The sequence below is a fragment of the Lethenteron reissneri genome, chromosome 1, assembly GCF_015708825.2.
Source record: "Lethenteron reissneri isolate LAM-NWPU_2019-01 chromosome 1, ASM1570882v1, whole genome shotgun sequence".
Classification (NCBI taxonomy): Eukaryota; Metazoa; Chordata; class Hyperoartia; order Petromyzontiformes; family Petromyzontidae; genus Lethenteron; species Lethenteron reissneri.
Window position 1 is genome coordinate 1,007,822 of NC_083779.1, and position 17,358 is coordinate 1,025,179.

Below are 17,358 nucleotides of genomic sequence, written 5' to 3' on the forward strand. Positions count from 1 at the left end.
TGACGATCTAGTGGATGGTTTGGCGAGGAGGAAGGCAAGAAAGACACCAACATAGGAAAGGGGGGGGGGGCTCCAAGAGACACGTTCCGGGGGGCCTCACGGGACCACGGTGCGGCCTGGCTGGTGGTGGTGGCTGCTCACGTGCGCGCGCGTGGCTGCCTGCTGTGGAGGCATCAGCGAGGGGTAGGTGGATCACGCAGAGACGGTGTTGTTGTGACACTCCCTTCCCTTGCTACCCGTGGGTGGGCACCGAAGAGGAGCCGTATCCCGGGCTCTGCCAGGAGAGGGCGGTACACAGTGAGCGTGACCCGGCCAAGGTCACATCGCAGCGGTACACAGTGAGCGTGACCCGGCCAAGGTCACATCGCAGCGGTACACAGTGAGCGTGACCCGGCCAAGGTCACATCGCAGCGGTACACAGTGAGCGTGACCCGGCCAAGGTCACATCGCAGCGGTACACAGTGAGCGTGACCCGGCCAAGGTCACATCGCAGCGGTACACAGTGAGCGTGACCCGGCCAAGGTCACATCGCAGCGGTACACAGTGAGCGTGACCCGGCCAAGGTCACATCGCAGCGGTACACAGTGAGCGTGACCCGGCCAAGGTCACATCACAGCGGTACACAGTGAGCGTGACCCGGCCAAGGTCACATCACAGCGGTACACAGTGAGCGTGACCCGGCCAAGGTCACATCACAGCGGTACACAGTGAGCGTGACCCGGCCAAGGTCACATCGCAGCGGTGGCACGCGGTAGCGTGACCCGGCCAAGGTCACATCTCAGCAGTGTCATGCGTGTAGCATGACCCGGCCAAGGTCACATCGCAGCGGTGGCACGCGTGTAGCGTGACCCGGCCAAGGTCACATCGCAGCAGTGTCATGCGTGTAGCGTGACCCGGCCAAGGTCACATCGCAGTGGTGTCACGCGTGTAGCGTGACCCGGCCAAGGTCAAACGGAGGCAAGTGCGCGATCATCGAGTACAGAATCCCCTGCGGACTTCATGCCCCCCCCCCCCCCCACATAACCCCCTAAACACCCCCCCACCCCCAGAGGAATATCCTGAGCTATATTTAAATGAAGGAGCAGAGAGCGCACTGTAAGCTCACTGGCTGTGAGATTAAACAATCTCGCACCCATTGTGAGTGTCTCCCAGTGTGTGTGCTTGGATTATATTACGGGGAGCGGTGGGGCAGCGGTTAGCTCGCTGCGCTACGAACCCGGCGAGCTGCGTTCAAATACCGCTCAGGGTGGTCGTGAAGGCTGTGGTGTTGGTGGAGGAGGAGGTGGTGGAGGAGGAGGTGGTGGAGGAGGAGGTGGTGGTGGTAGTGGTGGAGGAGGTGGTGGTTGTGGGGGAGGAGGTGGTGGTTGTGGTGGAGGAAGTGGTGGTTGTGGTGGTGGTAGTGGTGGAGGAGGTGGTGGTGGTAGTGGTGGAGGAGGTGGTGGTGGTAGTGGTGGAGGAGGTGGTGGAGGAGGAGGTGGTGGAGGAGGTGGTGGTGGTAGTGGTGGTGGTAGTGGTGGTGGTAGTGGTGGTGGTAGTGGTGGAGGAGGTGGTGGTGGTGGAGGAGGTGGTGGAGGAGGAGGTAGAGGAGGTGGAGGTGGTGGTGATGGTGGAGGTTGTGGTGGAATGGTGGTGGTGCTGGAGGAGGAGCGGTGGCGCAGTGGTTAGCGCTACGCTGCGCTATTACGAACCCAGTTCGTTTCCCGCTCACAACCAATAATACCGATGACGAATATCTGAACCATGTCGGGGCCGCCCCTAGGTCGACTCAGCCTCAAATGAGTGTGTAAACATCGCCAGCATGGAGACAAAGGCGGCCGGGCGCGATGGTGCTGGCCACCCACCCCCTCGTGTGCCTTGCCGGCCTTTATAGGTGCTGCTCGCTAACAGCACTTGCGCCAAAACGTCTGTCAAGGCTACCCGGGTGGGGGGGGGGGGGGTCTTTGTCCTGTGAAGACGATGGCCCTCGTGAATGAAGATGAATCGTAACTTACGATCTCTCACACGGATCCGCAGATGCTGTGGTAAGAACAATCGTAACTTTAAACCGTGGTTGTGGCTTAACCCAGCCCATCATCATCACTAGTATCATCCACCCGGGGTCGATAAAGCGAGTACCACTCTGGTGGTACTTAATTAGGGCAATTCAAGTGGTTGCTCGGTGCGTTGACTCGCCATCTCCTCCACGCCATAGGAATGTGGAATTTCCACCACTGAAAAGTCCTCGCGGCCCCAGCACCGCCAGCTCCGTCGTTCCGCGTTGTGCCGATGTCGTCCTGCTGCCCGCTCGTGACTCAAACCAACTTTGTCCTCCACGCTGCACGCGCCCGATGATTGTTCAACACGTCCCACATGACGCGCCCAGCAATTCACGCTGTGTGCGTCACGGAGAACGCGTGAATAGAGAACACAAATCTCCTGTGTCACCTGACCACACGCGTGGGGCAAGTGCTGTTAGCGAGCAGCACCTATGAAGGCCGGCATGGTACACGAGGGGGTGGGTGACCAGCACCACGCCCGACCGCCTTTGTCTCCCCAATGGCGATGTTTACTAAACACCGCACCGGGTACCCATTTGAGGCTGAGTCGACCTATAGGGGAGGCCCAGGACCGGTTCAGATAATCGTCACCGGTGCTGGTGGCCCTGAGCAGGAATCAAACTTGGATTCGCCGAGTTTCTTAACGCAGCGCGCTAACCGCTGCGCCACCGCTCCCCACGTGTACACACACGCGCGCGCGCAGAGACGTCAATCGTAATTAGAAGCGGCTGTGTTGAATCAGGCGGCGCTAATTGCTTCGCGCTTCTCGTGCGACGCGTTTATCAAGCATCGGGCGCGTGCAGCGGGTAACGAGTTTATTTGTATTTTGAATGGGAGAGGAGTAAAGTGGTGGTGGTGGAGCACAGAGGAGTGGAGTTTTGGAACACCCTACTCCATTAGCTGGTGGTAACTATATTTACCGAGACCCTGGGCCGAGTAAAGAGTGGGATTAGTGAGTGGGGAGCTTAGGTGAGGATAGGCCGAGGAGTTGGGCGGGTACCGGGACGGTCCACGGGAAGGAGCAAGTGTCGAAGTGCCGACCTCGGGTGTGATCCTGTGACCCTGTACGGGAGTGTGGTCATTAATACACTGGCAATAGCCCTTACAGAGAAGATCGTCTCCGTGTGAGTTTACACCTCTACACATGGACAACTTTGAAACAAGAGCACTTGCCTCGAGTACATTAAAACCATCTCTTTGGTTTAGATATGTGGATGACACTTTGGTTGTATGGCCACATGGTAAAGATACACTTAACGATTTCCTAAATCATCTCAATGCACAACACGCGGCCATCCAGTTCACCATGGGAATGGGGGTGAATAACACACTCCCGTTCCTGGATATTATGCTTGGGCATGGCCTAAATGGTAAAATAACACACAGCTTTTACAGAAAGCGAACGCACACTGATGCCTATCTGAATGCAGATTAACATCATCACCCAGCTCAGACATTCTCTAATCAAGACGCTCATAAATCGGGCTAAAACAGTGTCAGGTGGTGAAAGTCTAGTGAGGGAGATGAAACATGTTAAAGAAGCACTACGACATAATGACTACAATAATGCTCAAATTAACAGAGCACTGAATGCGAAATCACGATCGCAAAGCAACGCTGCTGAAAGCGATCAGATTGTTAAAACAATTAAAATACCATATATGTCAGGAGTAACTGACAAATTAGCCCGTGTTTTGCAAAAGCAAAACATTAAAGTAAGATTTGGTACAGTACACAAAATAAAAAAAATAGTATCTTGCACTATATTGGACATAACATCAGCGTAAGACGAAAAGAACACCAGAGAAATATTAAACTATCTCAAACACAACTGTCGGCAGTGGCAGAGCATGCTTGTCAACAAGGACACTCAATTGATTTGGATAACGTTGAAGTGTTGTGTAAAACTAGTTACTACTGGCAAAGACTAATGAGAGAATCCATTGAAATTGAGAGAAATAGAAATAACTTTAATCACTCTGACAGCTACAAGCTTAGTGCGGCCTGGAAGCGTATTATTAAATAATAAATATTACAATTGCTTATAGGGGAAACAAATACTCATTAACTGATTACTAACGTAGTATATAATTACAATAACCATCCCCCCCCTCCGCCCCCTTCTGATCTCTGCACCTGCTTGGGTATCATAATTGGGTTAAGTTATTGAATAACACACATTAAAACTAATTACTAATCTACAACTAAACATAATGAACTGATTACTAATCTATTTATAATAACAATAACCTCCCCCCCCCTCACCTTTAATTTATGCACTTAAGTGGTTATTGTAAATGGGTTCAGTTATTACATAATACACATAACGAATTACTAATCTACAACTGATTACTAATCATAACAATTGACTGATTACTAATCTATTATATAATTACACAGCCTCCGCCTCAAATCACTGCCCCTGATTGGGTTAGCTGATGATGACGTCACCCCGCTGCTGCTCTATTTAAGACCGGGGGCAAGCGAGGGCTTCGCCAGTCTGGCCGATTGCCCCGTGACGCTGCTTGATGTGACCACCTGCCAAACGGCGGTCTCAGAAGTTGTCAACGTTGTGGGTTCACTCGTCAACACACCGCTGTGGGGCTCAAGCAGTGAACTATTCGCCTTTTGTCAACGTGACACTTTTTTGCTGATTGGCCGTGTCGGGTGGTGGAGGGTTACGACACATTAAAAAAAATAACGCGATCTCACCCAAAAGCGTTTATTATGAACAAAGCAAAGTGCCGATTAAACCGAGGATCATCATCTTCTTGTTCCCTCTGATCCTACCAATAAGGGAGAGGAGAGGGGGAGAATGGAACCGGACGTTGGAAGAGCTTCGATGAGATTCGGATGAGGAGAGAAAGAGAGGGGGGGGGGGGGTAGCGGAGGAGAAAGAGAGGGGGGGGGGGTAGCGGAGGAGAAAGAGGGGGGGGGGTAGCGGAGGAGAAAGAGAGGGGGGGTAGCGGAGGAGAAAGAGAGAGAGGGGGGGGGGGTAGCGGAGGAGAAAGAGAGAGAGGGGGGGGGGGTAGCGGAGGAGAAAGAGAGAGAGGGGGGGGGGTAGCGGAGGAGAAAGAGAGAGAGAGGGGGGGGGTAGCGGAGGAGAAAGAGAGGGGGGGGGGGTAGGGGAGGGAAGAGCAGAGGGAGGTGATGAGGGGGAGAGTGGGAGAGGTAGCGGAGGTGAGATAGAGAGGGGGAGGTGATCCGGGAGAGGGGGGAGCAGAAAGCGAGAGGGGGGGAGGTAGGGGAGGAGGAGAGAGAGGGGGGGAGCGGTAGGTGGAATGGGAGAGGGGGGGGGGTGATACGGGGAGAGAGGAGAGAGCTAGGAGAGAGGGGGGGGGTGGTATAGGAGAGAGGCGGGGAGGTGGTTCTAGGAGAGGGTGAGTAGGGAGGAGAGGGGAGCGAGGAGCGAGCGAGGATTGAGCGCGCTCCGTCTCCCCGCCAGCGTCTCTCCCCTCGCTCTCCTCCTCCTCGGCGCCGGCGGCGAGGCAACAGGTCGGGCTCGCAACAACAACACCACCACCACCACTGTCGTATTCACAACGGCTCGCAACCACAATCGCTCGCAACAACCTTGCACAACGACACTCACAGTCAGTGTCACATTGACCTTGCAAACCACTGACAGCCGCTCACAACAACAACCAAACCACAACCACTACAATGTTTAATATTGACAACCTAACCACCACCACCACCACTGTTTAATATTGACAACCAAACCACAACCACCACCACCACTACAATGTTTAATATTGACAACCAAACCACCACCACCACCACTACAATGTTTAATATTGACAACCCAACCACTACAATGTTTAATATTGACAACCAAACCACCACAACCACCACAATGTTTAATATTGACAACCAAACCACCACCACCACAATGTTTCATATTGACAACCAAACCACCACCACAATGTTTAATATTGACAACCAAACCACCACCACCACAATGTTTAATATTGACAACCAAACCACCACCACCACCACAATGTTTAATATTGACAACCAAACCACCACCACCACTACAATGTTTAATATTGACAACCAAACCACCACCACCACCACTACAATGTTTAATAGTGACAACCAAACCACCACCACCACAATGTTTAATATTGACAACCAAACCACCACAACCACCACAATGTTTAATATTGACAACCAAACCACCACCACCACAATGTTTCATATTGACAACCAAACCACCACCACCACCACAATGTTTAATATTGACAACCAAACCACCACCACCACAATGTTTAATATTGACAACCAAACCACCACCACCACCACCACAATGTTTAATATTGACAACCAAACCACCACCAACCACCACAATGTTTAATATTGACAACCAAACCACCACCACCACCACAATGTTTAATATTGACAACCAAACCACCACCACCACCACAATGTTTAATATTGACAACCAACCACCACCACCACCACAATGTTTAATATTGACAACCAAACCACCACCACCACAATGTTTAATATTGACAACCAAACCACCACCACCACAATGTTTAATATTGACAACCAAACCACCACCACCACCACAATGTTTAATATTGACAACCAAACCACCACCACAACCACCACAATGTTTAATATTGACAACCAAACCACCACCACCACAATGTTTAATATTGACAACCAAACCACCACCACCACCACAATGTTTAGTATTGACAACCAAACCACCACCACCACAATGTTTAATATTGACAACCAAACCACCACCACCACCACCACAATGTTTAATATTGACAACCAAACCACCACCACCACCACAATGTTTAATATTGATAACCAAACCACCACCACCACCACAATGTTTAATATTGACAACCAAACCACCACCACAACCACCACAATGTTTAATATTGACAACCAAACCACCACCACCACAATGTTTAATATTGACAACCAAACCACCACCACCACAATGTTTAGTATTGACAACCAAACCACCACCACCACCACAATGTTTAATATTGACAACCAAACCACCACCACCACCACAATGTTTAATATTGACAACCAAACCACCACCACCACAATGTTTAATATTGATAACCAAACCACCACCACCATTACTACAATGTTTAATATTGACAACCAAACCACCACCACCAACCCAAAACCAATTGACTGTCACAAAATTTCACAACAACAAAAACAGCAGCTGCACCACTCAACAACGCTGTTCACAACAACAACAACACACACAACAACAACAACAACACTGTTCACAACAACAACAACACACACATCAACAACACTGGTCACAACAACAACAACACCACTGCTCACATCACAAACAACAACACACACAACAATACTGTTCACAACAACAACAACACTTCACAACACACACAACAAGAACACTGTTCACAACACACACAACAACAACACTGTTCACAACACACACACACAACAACACTGTTCACAACACACACAACAACACTGTTCACAACACACACACAACAACAACACTTCACAACACACACAACAACAACACTGTTCACAACACACACACACAACAACACACACAACAACACTGTTCACAACACACACAACAACAACACTGTTCACAACACACACACACAACAACACTGTTCACAACACACACAACAACACTGTTCACAACACACACACAACAACAACACTGTTCACAACACACACACAACAACAACACTGTTCACAAGACACACAACAACACTGTTCACAACACACACAACAACACTGTTCACAACGCACACACACACAACAACAACACTGTTCACAACACACACACACACAACATACACACACAACAACACTGTTCACAACATACACACACAACATACACACACAACAACACTGTTCACAACATACACACACAACACACACACAACATACACACAACAACACTGTTCACAACACACACAACAACACTGTTCACAACAACATTGTTCACAACAACACACACAACAACACACACAACAACACACACAACAACACACACAACAACACACACAACAACACACACAACAACACACACAACAACACACACAACACTGTTCACAACGACGACGTTGCACGACCAATCGGCTCCTCCACAACTCGCCACGTAGATCACCAAGGTGCAAACACACACCATCACACACACACCATCGCACACCATCGCACACACCGTCACACGCAGACACACCATCACACACACACACACCATCACACACACACACCATCACACACACACACACCATCACACACACACACCATCACACACACACCATCACACACACACACCATCACACACACACACCATCACACACACACCATCACACACACACCATCACACACACACACCATCACACACACACACCATCACACACACACACCATCACACACACACACCATCACACACACACACCATCACACACACACACCATCACACACACACCATCACACACACACCATCACACACACACCATCACACACACACCATCACACACACCGTCACACGCAGACACACCATCACACATACACCATCACACACACACCATCACAAACACACCATCACATGCACTGCTGCTGTGAATGTTGTTGTTATGAATGTTGTTGTTGTGAATGCAATTCAGGTGGTGGTGGTGATACATTTCACGCAGGGGTTTTAACCTCCTAACTCCGTATCCGTGTATGTAGTAGATGTATGTACAGTACTGCATATACATTCTACAGAATACACGGTGTACGTGGAACTAACTACAGGCTACACACACACTACAGGCTCTACACACACTACAGGCCGATCCCGTTATCAAATCGCTGGAAGCTCCGCAGCCTGTGAGCTCCTGGGTATCTGGACATCTATGGAAAGAGCTTTATAGCTCATCGGATTCCTCCCGTACACTTGCGGCTGATTCTGGATGGTGCGTTTCGATGGGATGCCACCAACATGCACAGCAGCTGCTCATCCCTGTGGTCCATGGCAGGGGCACATCCAGCAGTGGAGTGCCCGCAGCTGCTGCTTGTGCGTGTGTCCATTCGCTCAACCCAAATAGCATCACCAGCATCATCAACAGCACCATAGAAAACATAATCAGCATCACCATCATCACCACCACCACCACCATTATGACTGTCATCATCACCATCAACACCATCATCACCACCACCATTATGACTGTCATCATCATTACCATCAACAGCATCATCACCATCACCACCAGCAGCAGCATCACCATGACCATAATCAGCACTATTATAATCGCTATCAACAGCACCATGACCATAACCACCATTATTATAATCGCTATCATCACCATCAACAGCATCACCACCATTATCACTCTCATCATCGTCACCACCATCATTATCATCACCGTCATCATCAGCACCATCAAAACATCAGCACCACCGTCGTTACCATCATTATCATCATGATCACCAATATCATCACCATCATTATGATCACCACCATCGTCATTATTATTACCGTCATCGTCATCACCATTGTCAGCACCACCATCATCATTATCATCATTGTCATCACACAACCAGTGTGTGTTGGAGAGTTGTGGGTTTTACCCTCCAACACAACCAGTGTGTGTGTAGTAGGTTCAAGGAGGCTTGGACGACGTAGTCGGAGGCACACTTATTTATTGAACTTCAGTTGTATATACAGGCCGAGATATACAACACTCGAAGGGGTATCGGCCCCTTCACCCGCCTAACAGGGAGATCCCACAATCTGTCCCGGCTAGCCTACTCCCAGGTCCTCCACTAGAGAGCTAGGGGAGGCTAGCTGACCCAGCTCTGGCCAAGCTGGGATTACGGCACCCTGAGTCCCCAGACCGGCTCTTATAAGAACATCGGCTCTGGGCTCTCGGGGCCACGCCACTGGCTTGCCCTGGTCGGTCCTGAGAAGGACGGCGATCCAGGGGAGTCCCAGGGCCTATCTAGCCGGTCTTCCTTCTTCGCTGGTTAAAGCTAAACACTGAACCCCGAGCCCACCGGCTCACCGCCTTATATAGCAACTCCCCCACCGAGGGGTGGGGCCGTGGGGGATCCCAGCGCCGTTTTAGCCCCCCAGGCTAAACGGTGCGGACGTGGATGTAAGCATCCTTCCGCGTGCGAGCATAACAACCCCCGGTGTGTTTGTTCGCCCTCCTGTAACGCCTCTACATGTGTGTTGGAGAGTTGTGGGTTTTACTCTCCAACACACAGCCGGTGTGTGCTGAAACCAGAAACTGATGGGGCCACGTGGTGTGCGTGTCACGTGGCGGTGAAGAATGGGTCACGACGGCGGTTAGAGGCCGCCGCGCACGTGTTCGCGCGAGTTTGCACCGCACGGAGTCTCCTTCCGTGCGAGAGCGCAGAGCTACAGATGCCAGGACGTCTTAAATGATCACTTCTGCACTTCAATTAGAAAGTGGCTCCCCACTGATGTATCGATGTCCTTTAATTTAAAGGCGGCGACGAGGCTTGAGGCCAGCCATGCGTCAAGGTGAACTGGATTCGCCCATTCCTTCCCTTTGGCACCATTGTAGTGCTGCCTTGCTGTTGTGTATTCCTATGGCGGTATTATTACACGTTTACATTCTAGAGGTGGGTGAAGTTGTTTTTGAGTTGTATAAATATACATTAAAAATACACTGCTGAGGAGGCCCTTCATCCAGCAGTGGCTTGCACAAGGCTGATGATGCTCATGATGCTCATGATGATGATGGTGATGATGGTGATGATGATGCTCATGATGCTCATGATGATGATGGTGATGATGGTGATGATGATGCTCATGATGATGATGGGATCTCGGCTGCGTTACTTGACGAGTGTCTGTCTGCTACCGGCGTTCGTCGGCGCTGCCACTTGCTACTAACAGCACTTGCCCCATCAGTCTGATGCTATACGGCGAGGGGGAACCTTTGGCTGTGCACGTGGCCTGGAATCCCTGTGGATGCATCGGCGAGGGGTTTGCGCCAGAGTGCCTCTAGGATGTGTTCACTACCTCGTCTGGTGTGCAGGAGGCCGTGGGCTCGATCCCTACCCTGACACCTGCTGCTGCTGTATATTTGGAGTTTGCTTAATACGACCAATGTCATCCACAATTCATAATATCACAAATGATATTTCGCCAAAGTGGCTGATATCGTCATCGTGAGGAAATTGATAGGAGCAGCCACATCCTCTAAACGCGCGGTGATGTTGATTCTAAACGTGGAGGGGAAATCCACGCGACCGCCACAGAGAGAGAGCGAGAGACGCAAACTCCAAATCTACAGCGGCAGCAGCAGGCGTCGTCAGGGTCGGGATGGAACCCACGACCTCCTGTGTACCACGCGAGGCCGTTAACATCTCCTAGCCATCGTAGCCCCCCCCCCCCCCCCCCCCATAACATAGGAGCACAGAACTTGGATAATTACATTTTGACTTAAAGCTTTCGTGACTGCAGGAATTCATATTCTTTGGTTCTTTCGGTAAAGTCGGGCAGACAGAAAAATAATAAACAATAAAGTGAATCAAAATAATAAACAAAACCGCACCATCCGCCAAGCTGCTTCTCCCGTCATATAGAAAGAGTCACTTGAAACTCCGATCAAAACTATCACGTTGCCATACATAGCAGGCGTGACCAAAAAGATCTCCAAAATTCTAAACAAACATAAGATCCAAGTCCGATTCAGTACAGTACATAAAATCCGTGATCTAATTCCATCTGTGAAGGATGTCATTCCTGACTTGCAATACCCTGGAGTCTATAAACTGAGTTGCAGCTGTGGTGATTGTTACATTGGGGAAACGAAACGTCATATCTCTGATCGTGTCCGCGAGCACAAGTCAGATCTGAAACACGGCAAAATTGAGTCTTCCGCCGTTGACGATCATTGCTACAACGCTGTGGGCTCTCATGATATTGTCTTTTCCGAGACCAATGTGCTCTGCAAACCTTCTGGCTACCATCAGAGGTTTGTGCACGAAGCCATCCAGATATACAAACACAGACATCACTTCAACCGTGATGATGGGTACAAATTGAGTAATGATTGGAAAGTTGTTATTAACCATGTAATAAAGATTTAACTACACATATTTGGACCATCTTATCTGACAGGTACTATTCTACTTTACCGAGTGTTGACATCCCCAGCGTTTACCAGTGTTGCTTACTTTCATGCTTATTATCAGCTAACACCGGCCACAACCATGAGCCGATGTGCACCATTGTTCTCTTTTAGCCCCGCTCCCCAGGACCATCAGGCCACCCCCCTGGCTACCACATTCAGACAAGCCCCCCCCCTCCCCCCCTTAACTTGTATTTAAGGGCTTGTCTCTTGGATGTTTTCCTCACTTAATACAGTAAATTCAGCTGTGACGGTCCCACTTGATGACGGAGACTTGTGTTGCCTCCGAAAAGTCGTGATTTATTATTTTATTTCTAGAATTTAATTATTTATTTTATTACTATATCTTTTTACCTACGTGATTTTACCGAAACAACCTAAGAGTATAAAAAACAAAAACCACTAATGTAGACTGTAGCCTGGTAAAAAAAAACAGGCTACAGTCTACATTATAGACTGCCAGTACACTCACCCAGCTTAAAAGCCAGGCTACAGTCTACATTATAGACTACCAGTACACTCACCCAGCTTAATAACCAGGCTACAGTCTATATTATAGACTGCCAGTACACTCACCCAGCTTAATAATCAGGCTACAGTCTACATTATAGACTGCCAGTACACTCACTCCGATTAACCAGGCTACAGTATACATTAGTGGTTTTTTGTTGTTCATTATTTTAATTGTATTTTGTATTATTTTTCTATCTACGTGACTTTACCGAAATAACCAAAGAGTACTTGGACAATTCTCGGTGGCACCGATGTCTGTGGCTGCTTTCTCCCGTTGTTATCGTTGAACCTGCGGGAGCCCCTGTTACGACATTTACAACGCTAATTATTCTGAGTGTAGTGAGGTATATTGAGTCCCCATGGCGTCTATCGCTAGCTATTGGAAGAAGGGTAGCACTGCATGTTGGCGTCTCTCTCTGGCACCAGACAGTGCGCGTGGCACAGCAGCGAGAGCCCTAGGGGTGGGGGGGGGGGCGTGCTTCGGGTGACGGCCAGAGAGAGAGAGAGGGGGCACTGCAGAGGGCACTTGAGGTCATGGCAGTCTGGGTGAACCCGAGAGGGCACGTGACCGGGTAGCGAGGGGGCCAAGGGTTGGCGTGAGGGACACGTGATGCAGGGCCCAGAACCTTCTAGTAGGATCTAGAAGGGGGCGTGGCCGAGGGCGGAGCCAGGCCACTCTGAGGCATGAAAGTCCCGACATCCGATCGGGGCTGTCTTGTGGAATCAACCCGCCGTGCCAAGTCGTCTCGGTCTTTGAGCTCGGCATCGTGGGTCGGGCAGTGCGTTGCCGACTGACCCGTTTCTACAGTTACCCCGTTGTGGTGTAGTTAACCGGTGTGAGTTGCGTCGTTACCCTGTTGGGGTCCTGTAATAAAAGTGTTGCTTCCAAGTGTCGTGTGCGCCTCTGTAGAACCCACTACATAAGCATTATTAATTATTATAATGGTAAAATTATATAATAATTAATAATTGTTTGTTTTTTACTTGTGCGTTCAGGACATTTGGCCATCATGTCTCGACACCACGTGACTCCCCGCACCTCCTGCACCTCATCGCTGCTCGTGGCGTTCCGCGTCGTCGTCATCGTCGTGATGGCCACGGGCACCACCCCGGCCCTCTGCTCCCGGGGGACGCAGCGCGGCCCCCACCTCGGCCTGGGCCTGCACCCCCCGCACGGTGAGAGATCATCAGCGTCGTCGCATTGGTCTTCATCCAGCAGTAGACTGACCATGGTTACCGAGACACGGAGAGGAGCACGTGGATTAGAGAACATGCGCAGGGTGGAGACATTATCATCCAGCAGTGGGTATGTCACGACTTCATGATGATGACCAGTTACTTGGGCCTATCCAGGTGTTTCACCTAGAGTCCTTTACCCGTAAAGACTTGCCCCCACCATAGGAATGTGGAATTTCCACTTCTGGCTGTGCAGCAGGGCTGTCAACGGGATGGAGCGCCAACGCTTCGGCACCCATTCTGAGCAGCAGCAGTCGTAGTTGTAGCAGCGGTAGTAGTAACAGCATGGGCAGTAGTAACAGCAGCAGCAGTAGTAACAGTAGGGGTATTGGTGGCAGCAGCAAGGAATGAGTCGGTGACTTTTGTTCGTGTTGTTTTAAACTCCGCTCCACCATTGCCCCCCTCTCTCTCTCTGCAGCGCCGCCCGGCACTTCGTTCACAACCAAAGCAGGAAGCAGCAGCAGCAGCAGCAGCACGAGTGGCAGCCCCGGCAAGAACAGCAGTTGGCACCACCATCCTCTGCTCTCCTCGTCCTCCTCCAACGCAACCTCCTCCACTCCCGCCACGGCGTCCCCGCCCCGCGCCGGCGGCGAGTACCCCCGCGACCTCTTCTCGCTGGCGCAGCGCCGCCGCGGCGCGGCCGTCCTTCACCTGGCCGGCGTGGCGTACACCTTCGTCGCGCTGGCGCTCGTCTGCGACGAGTTCTTCGTGCCCGCCCTGGGCGCCGTCTCGGAGCGGCTGGCGCTCGCCGACGACGTCGCGGGCGCCACCTTCATGGCGGCGGGCGGCTCCGCGCCGGAGCTCTTCACGGCGCTCGTCGGCGTCTTCCTGGCGCGCAGCAACGTCGGCGTGGGCACCGTCGTCGGCTCGGCCGTCTTCAACGTCTTCTTCGTGGTGGGGGTCTGCGCGCTGGCGTCGCGCGCCCCCCTGCGCCTCCGCTGGCGCCCGATGTTCCGCGACGCGGCGTTCTACGCGCTGGCGCTGGCGCTGGCAATCGGCGCGTTTGCCGACGGGCGCGTCGAGTGGTGGGAGAGCGTGCTGCTGCTCGCCAACTACGCCGCCTACGTGGCCTTCGTGGCGCGCGGGGCCTGCGCCGCGGGCTGGCTCCGGCGGCGGCTGCGGTGGGACGGCGGCGGCGGCGACGGTGGTGGTGGTGGCGGCGGCGGCGGCGGCTGCGGTGGTGGCGGTGGTGGCGAGAGCGTGGGGGCTGCAACTACCGCTGCACCTGCACCTGCCGCCGCTGCTGCCGCTGCTGTCCAGCCCGTGGCGATGGAGGCGGCCAGGAGGAATGAGGTGAGAGCGTGGGGGTTTCTCTCGGCGGGCTCCGCTATCCTCCTCCCGATAGCACCAGCATGTATAGAGAGAGGACGGCAGAGCTTAGAGGGTAATCGTTGGTTGCGCAAGCTCGGCACCGCGTGGCTGCTGCTGCTGCTGCGGCTATTTCTGCTGCGGCTATTGCTGCTGCGGCTGCTGCTGCGGATGCTGCTGCGGCTGCTGCTGCAGCTACTGCTGCTCCCTTTCTCCTCGTTGTCGTCTGTGGTTCCTATCCAGGTGCCCCCTCTCTACGAGTCGCCCTCTCTCTCTGTCGCCCCCCCCCTCCCCCACCGCTCTCTGCACGAGCGTGAGGAGCTGGCGCACCGTGTGATGGCGCCTTACCCAGGACACGCGCGCGCTCCCCCACGTCCGTGCACGCTCACGAACCACTCGAGTGGCCGTGGTGACATCACCAGCAATGCCTGCGCCAGGCTAGGTGCACCCTGAGAATACGTGAAGTGTGGAAGGGAGGCTCGCCACTGCGAGTAAGTGGGGTGGAGGTGATGATGGCCACCGCTGCTGTGTCTGTCTGTCTGTGTGTCTGTCTGTGTCTGTCTGTCTGTGTGTCTGTGTGTGGGCGAGCGGTAGTGCAGCGGTTGGGTGCGCTGGCTCTACAAACCTAGTGACCTAGGCTCGATTCCCGCTCGTGGCCAACACCAGTGACGATTATCTGAACCGGTCCTGGGCCTCTCCAAGGTCGACTTGAGCTCAAATGAGTACCTGGTGCGGTGTGTAAAACATCGCCACTAGGGAGACAAAGGCAGCCAGGCGTGGTGTTGGCCACTCATCCCCTCGAGTGCCTTTCATAGCTGCTACTCAGTCTGTTTGGGCTATATGGGGATCTTTGTGCGCGTGCACGATCTCAATTGAGTTGTTAGCTGTGCAAGTGGTAAATTCGTGTGTTTATCTATTTCGGGGCATTTGAGGTGGCAGCAATCTTTAACGTCGTCCCACTGTGAGCGATGGCAAAATGGAGCAAGGGGAGAGGAGAGGATCGCAAACGCAAAACAGCAGCAGAGGCGACCCCCGCACCTGCAACCACTCGCTACAACAACCGCCATTCGCCACTAAGTGCCAGGCTAGGTGCACTTTGAAGTCACGTAAAGTGTCGAACGCTACCCGCTGGCAGGAGGTCACGGGGCAGACCCAGGTGCCACGGGTCGACTGACTCAGATGACTGAGATGACTGGCTGATGCACCACCTGTGCCCCTTACTGTGCCAACTTCCTGTGTTTTAGCCACCCGGCGCTCCGCTTGTTGTTGTGAGTGCCGCTCCTCCGCCCTCCGTTGTTGCTGGAGGGCGACTGCCTCCAACTGCCCAGTAGCGTCCTTCACGAGCCTCCACAGAGGCCGATCTTGACACCGCTGGTACCAGTCATCGGCAAGTCCACATCCTCGTGTACCACATCACTTCATTTTTTTCTCTAGCCCGTGCTGCGACCGTTTTGCCCCCTCGATCCGGCTGAAAAAACGCTGTTTAGGCATGCGGTGGCTGGGCATGTGGGCTACATGACCCAGCCAACGCAGCCTTGCCCGCCGGAGGAGCTCACCGATGGGACTTTGTCCAGATCTTTCAAGGATTTGTGAGCAGCTCACACAATCCAGCCTGGTTAAACCCAGGATGGATCGTAGTCAGGCACGCCTAAATGGTTCTAAATGGTGAAGATGTTCCATTAGGGGGGGTCCACGTTTCGCAAGCGTAGAGAAGGGTGGGAATGACTGTGGCCGAGAAGACCTGAAACTTCGTGCGGAGCGACAGACCAGGTAGATTCTACACAGCGTTACGCAACTGATGAAAAGATATTGCCACTCGACTGATTCAGAGTGAGACCTCTGCTGTTAAACTGGAGCTGGTCATGATCACACTTCCCAGGTATGGGAAACTCTCCGCTCTCCACAACTGCCCTATCACCAAGTGGGAGTTGTGGTGGTGGAGTGTCAGATGGTACAAAATACCCAGGCAGGTGCTTAGTTTTGGTGGGGCTGATGGTAAGGCCCCACCTCTTCGTGGCACGCTCCAGGTTCAGCAGCAGCGCCTCTAACTCCTCTGAGTGAGCAGCAATTACCGGATCATCGGCATACATAACGTGGTTGAGCAATAGGGAGCCATCCCTTGACGGCACCCGCGCATC

General features: G+C 52.2%; 1 protein-coding gene across 4 annotated transcripts in view; it reads left to right on the forward strand.

The window, feature by feature from the left end:
• The first annotated feature begins 5,393 nt into the window (after nt 1-5,393).
• Nucleotides 5,394-17,358, forward strand: part of LOC133354849 (sodium/potassium/calcium exchanger 2-like) — a 46,778-nt gene continuing 34,813 nt past the window's right edge. For all 4 annotated transcript variants that reach the window (XM_061572395.1, XM_061573051.1, XM_061573737.1 and 1 more), the window contains exons 1-3: nt 5,394-5,531; nt 13,673-13,852; nt 14,331-15,205. In XM_061572395.1, coding sequence (XP_061428379.1) covers nt 13,687-13,852; nt 14,331-15,205 — 1,041 coding nt within the window. In that variant the 5' untranslated portion in view covers nt 5,394-5,531; nt 13,673-13,686. The remainder of the gene's footprint in view (nt 5,532-13,672; nt 13,853-14,330; nt 15,206-17,358) is intronic.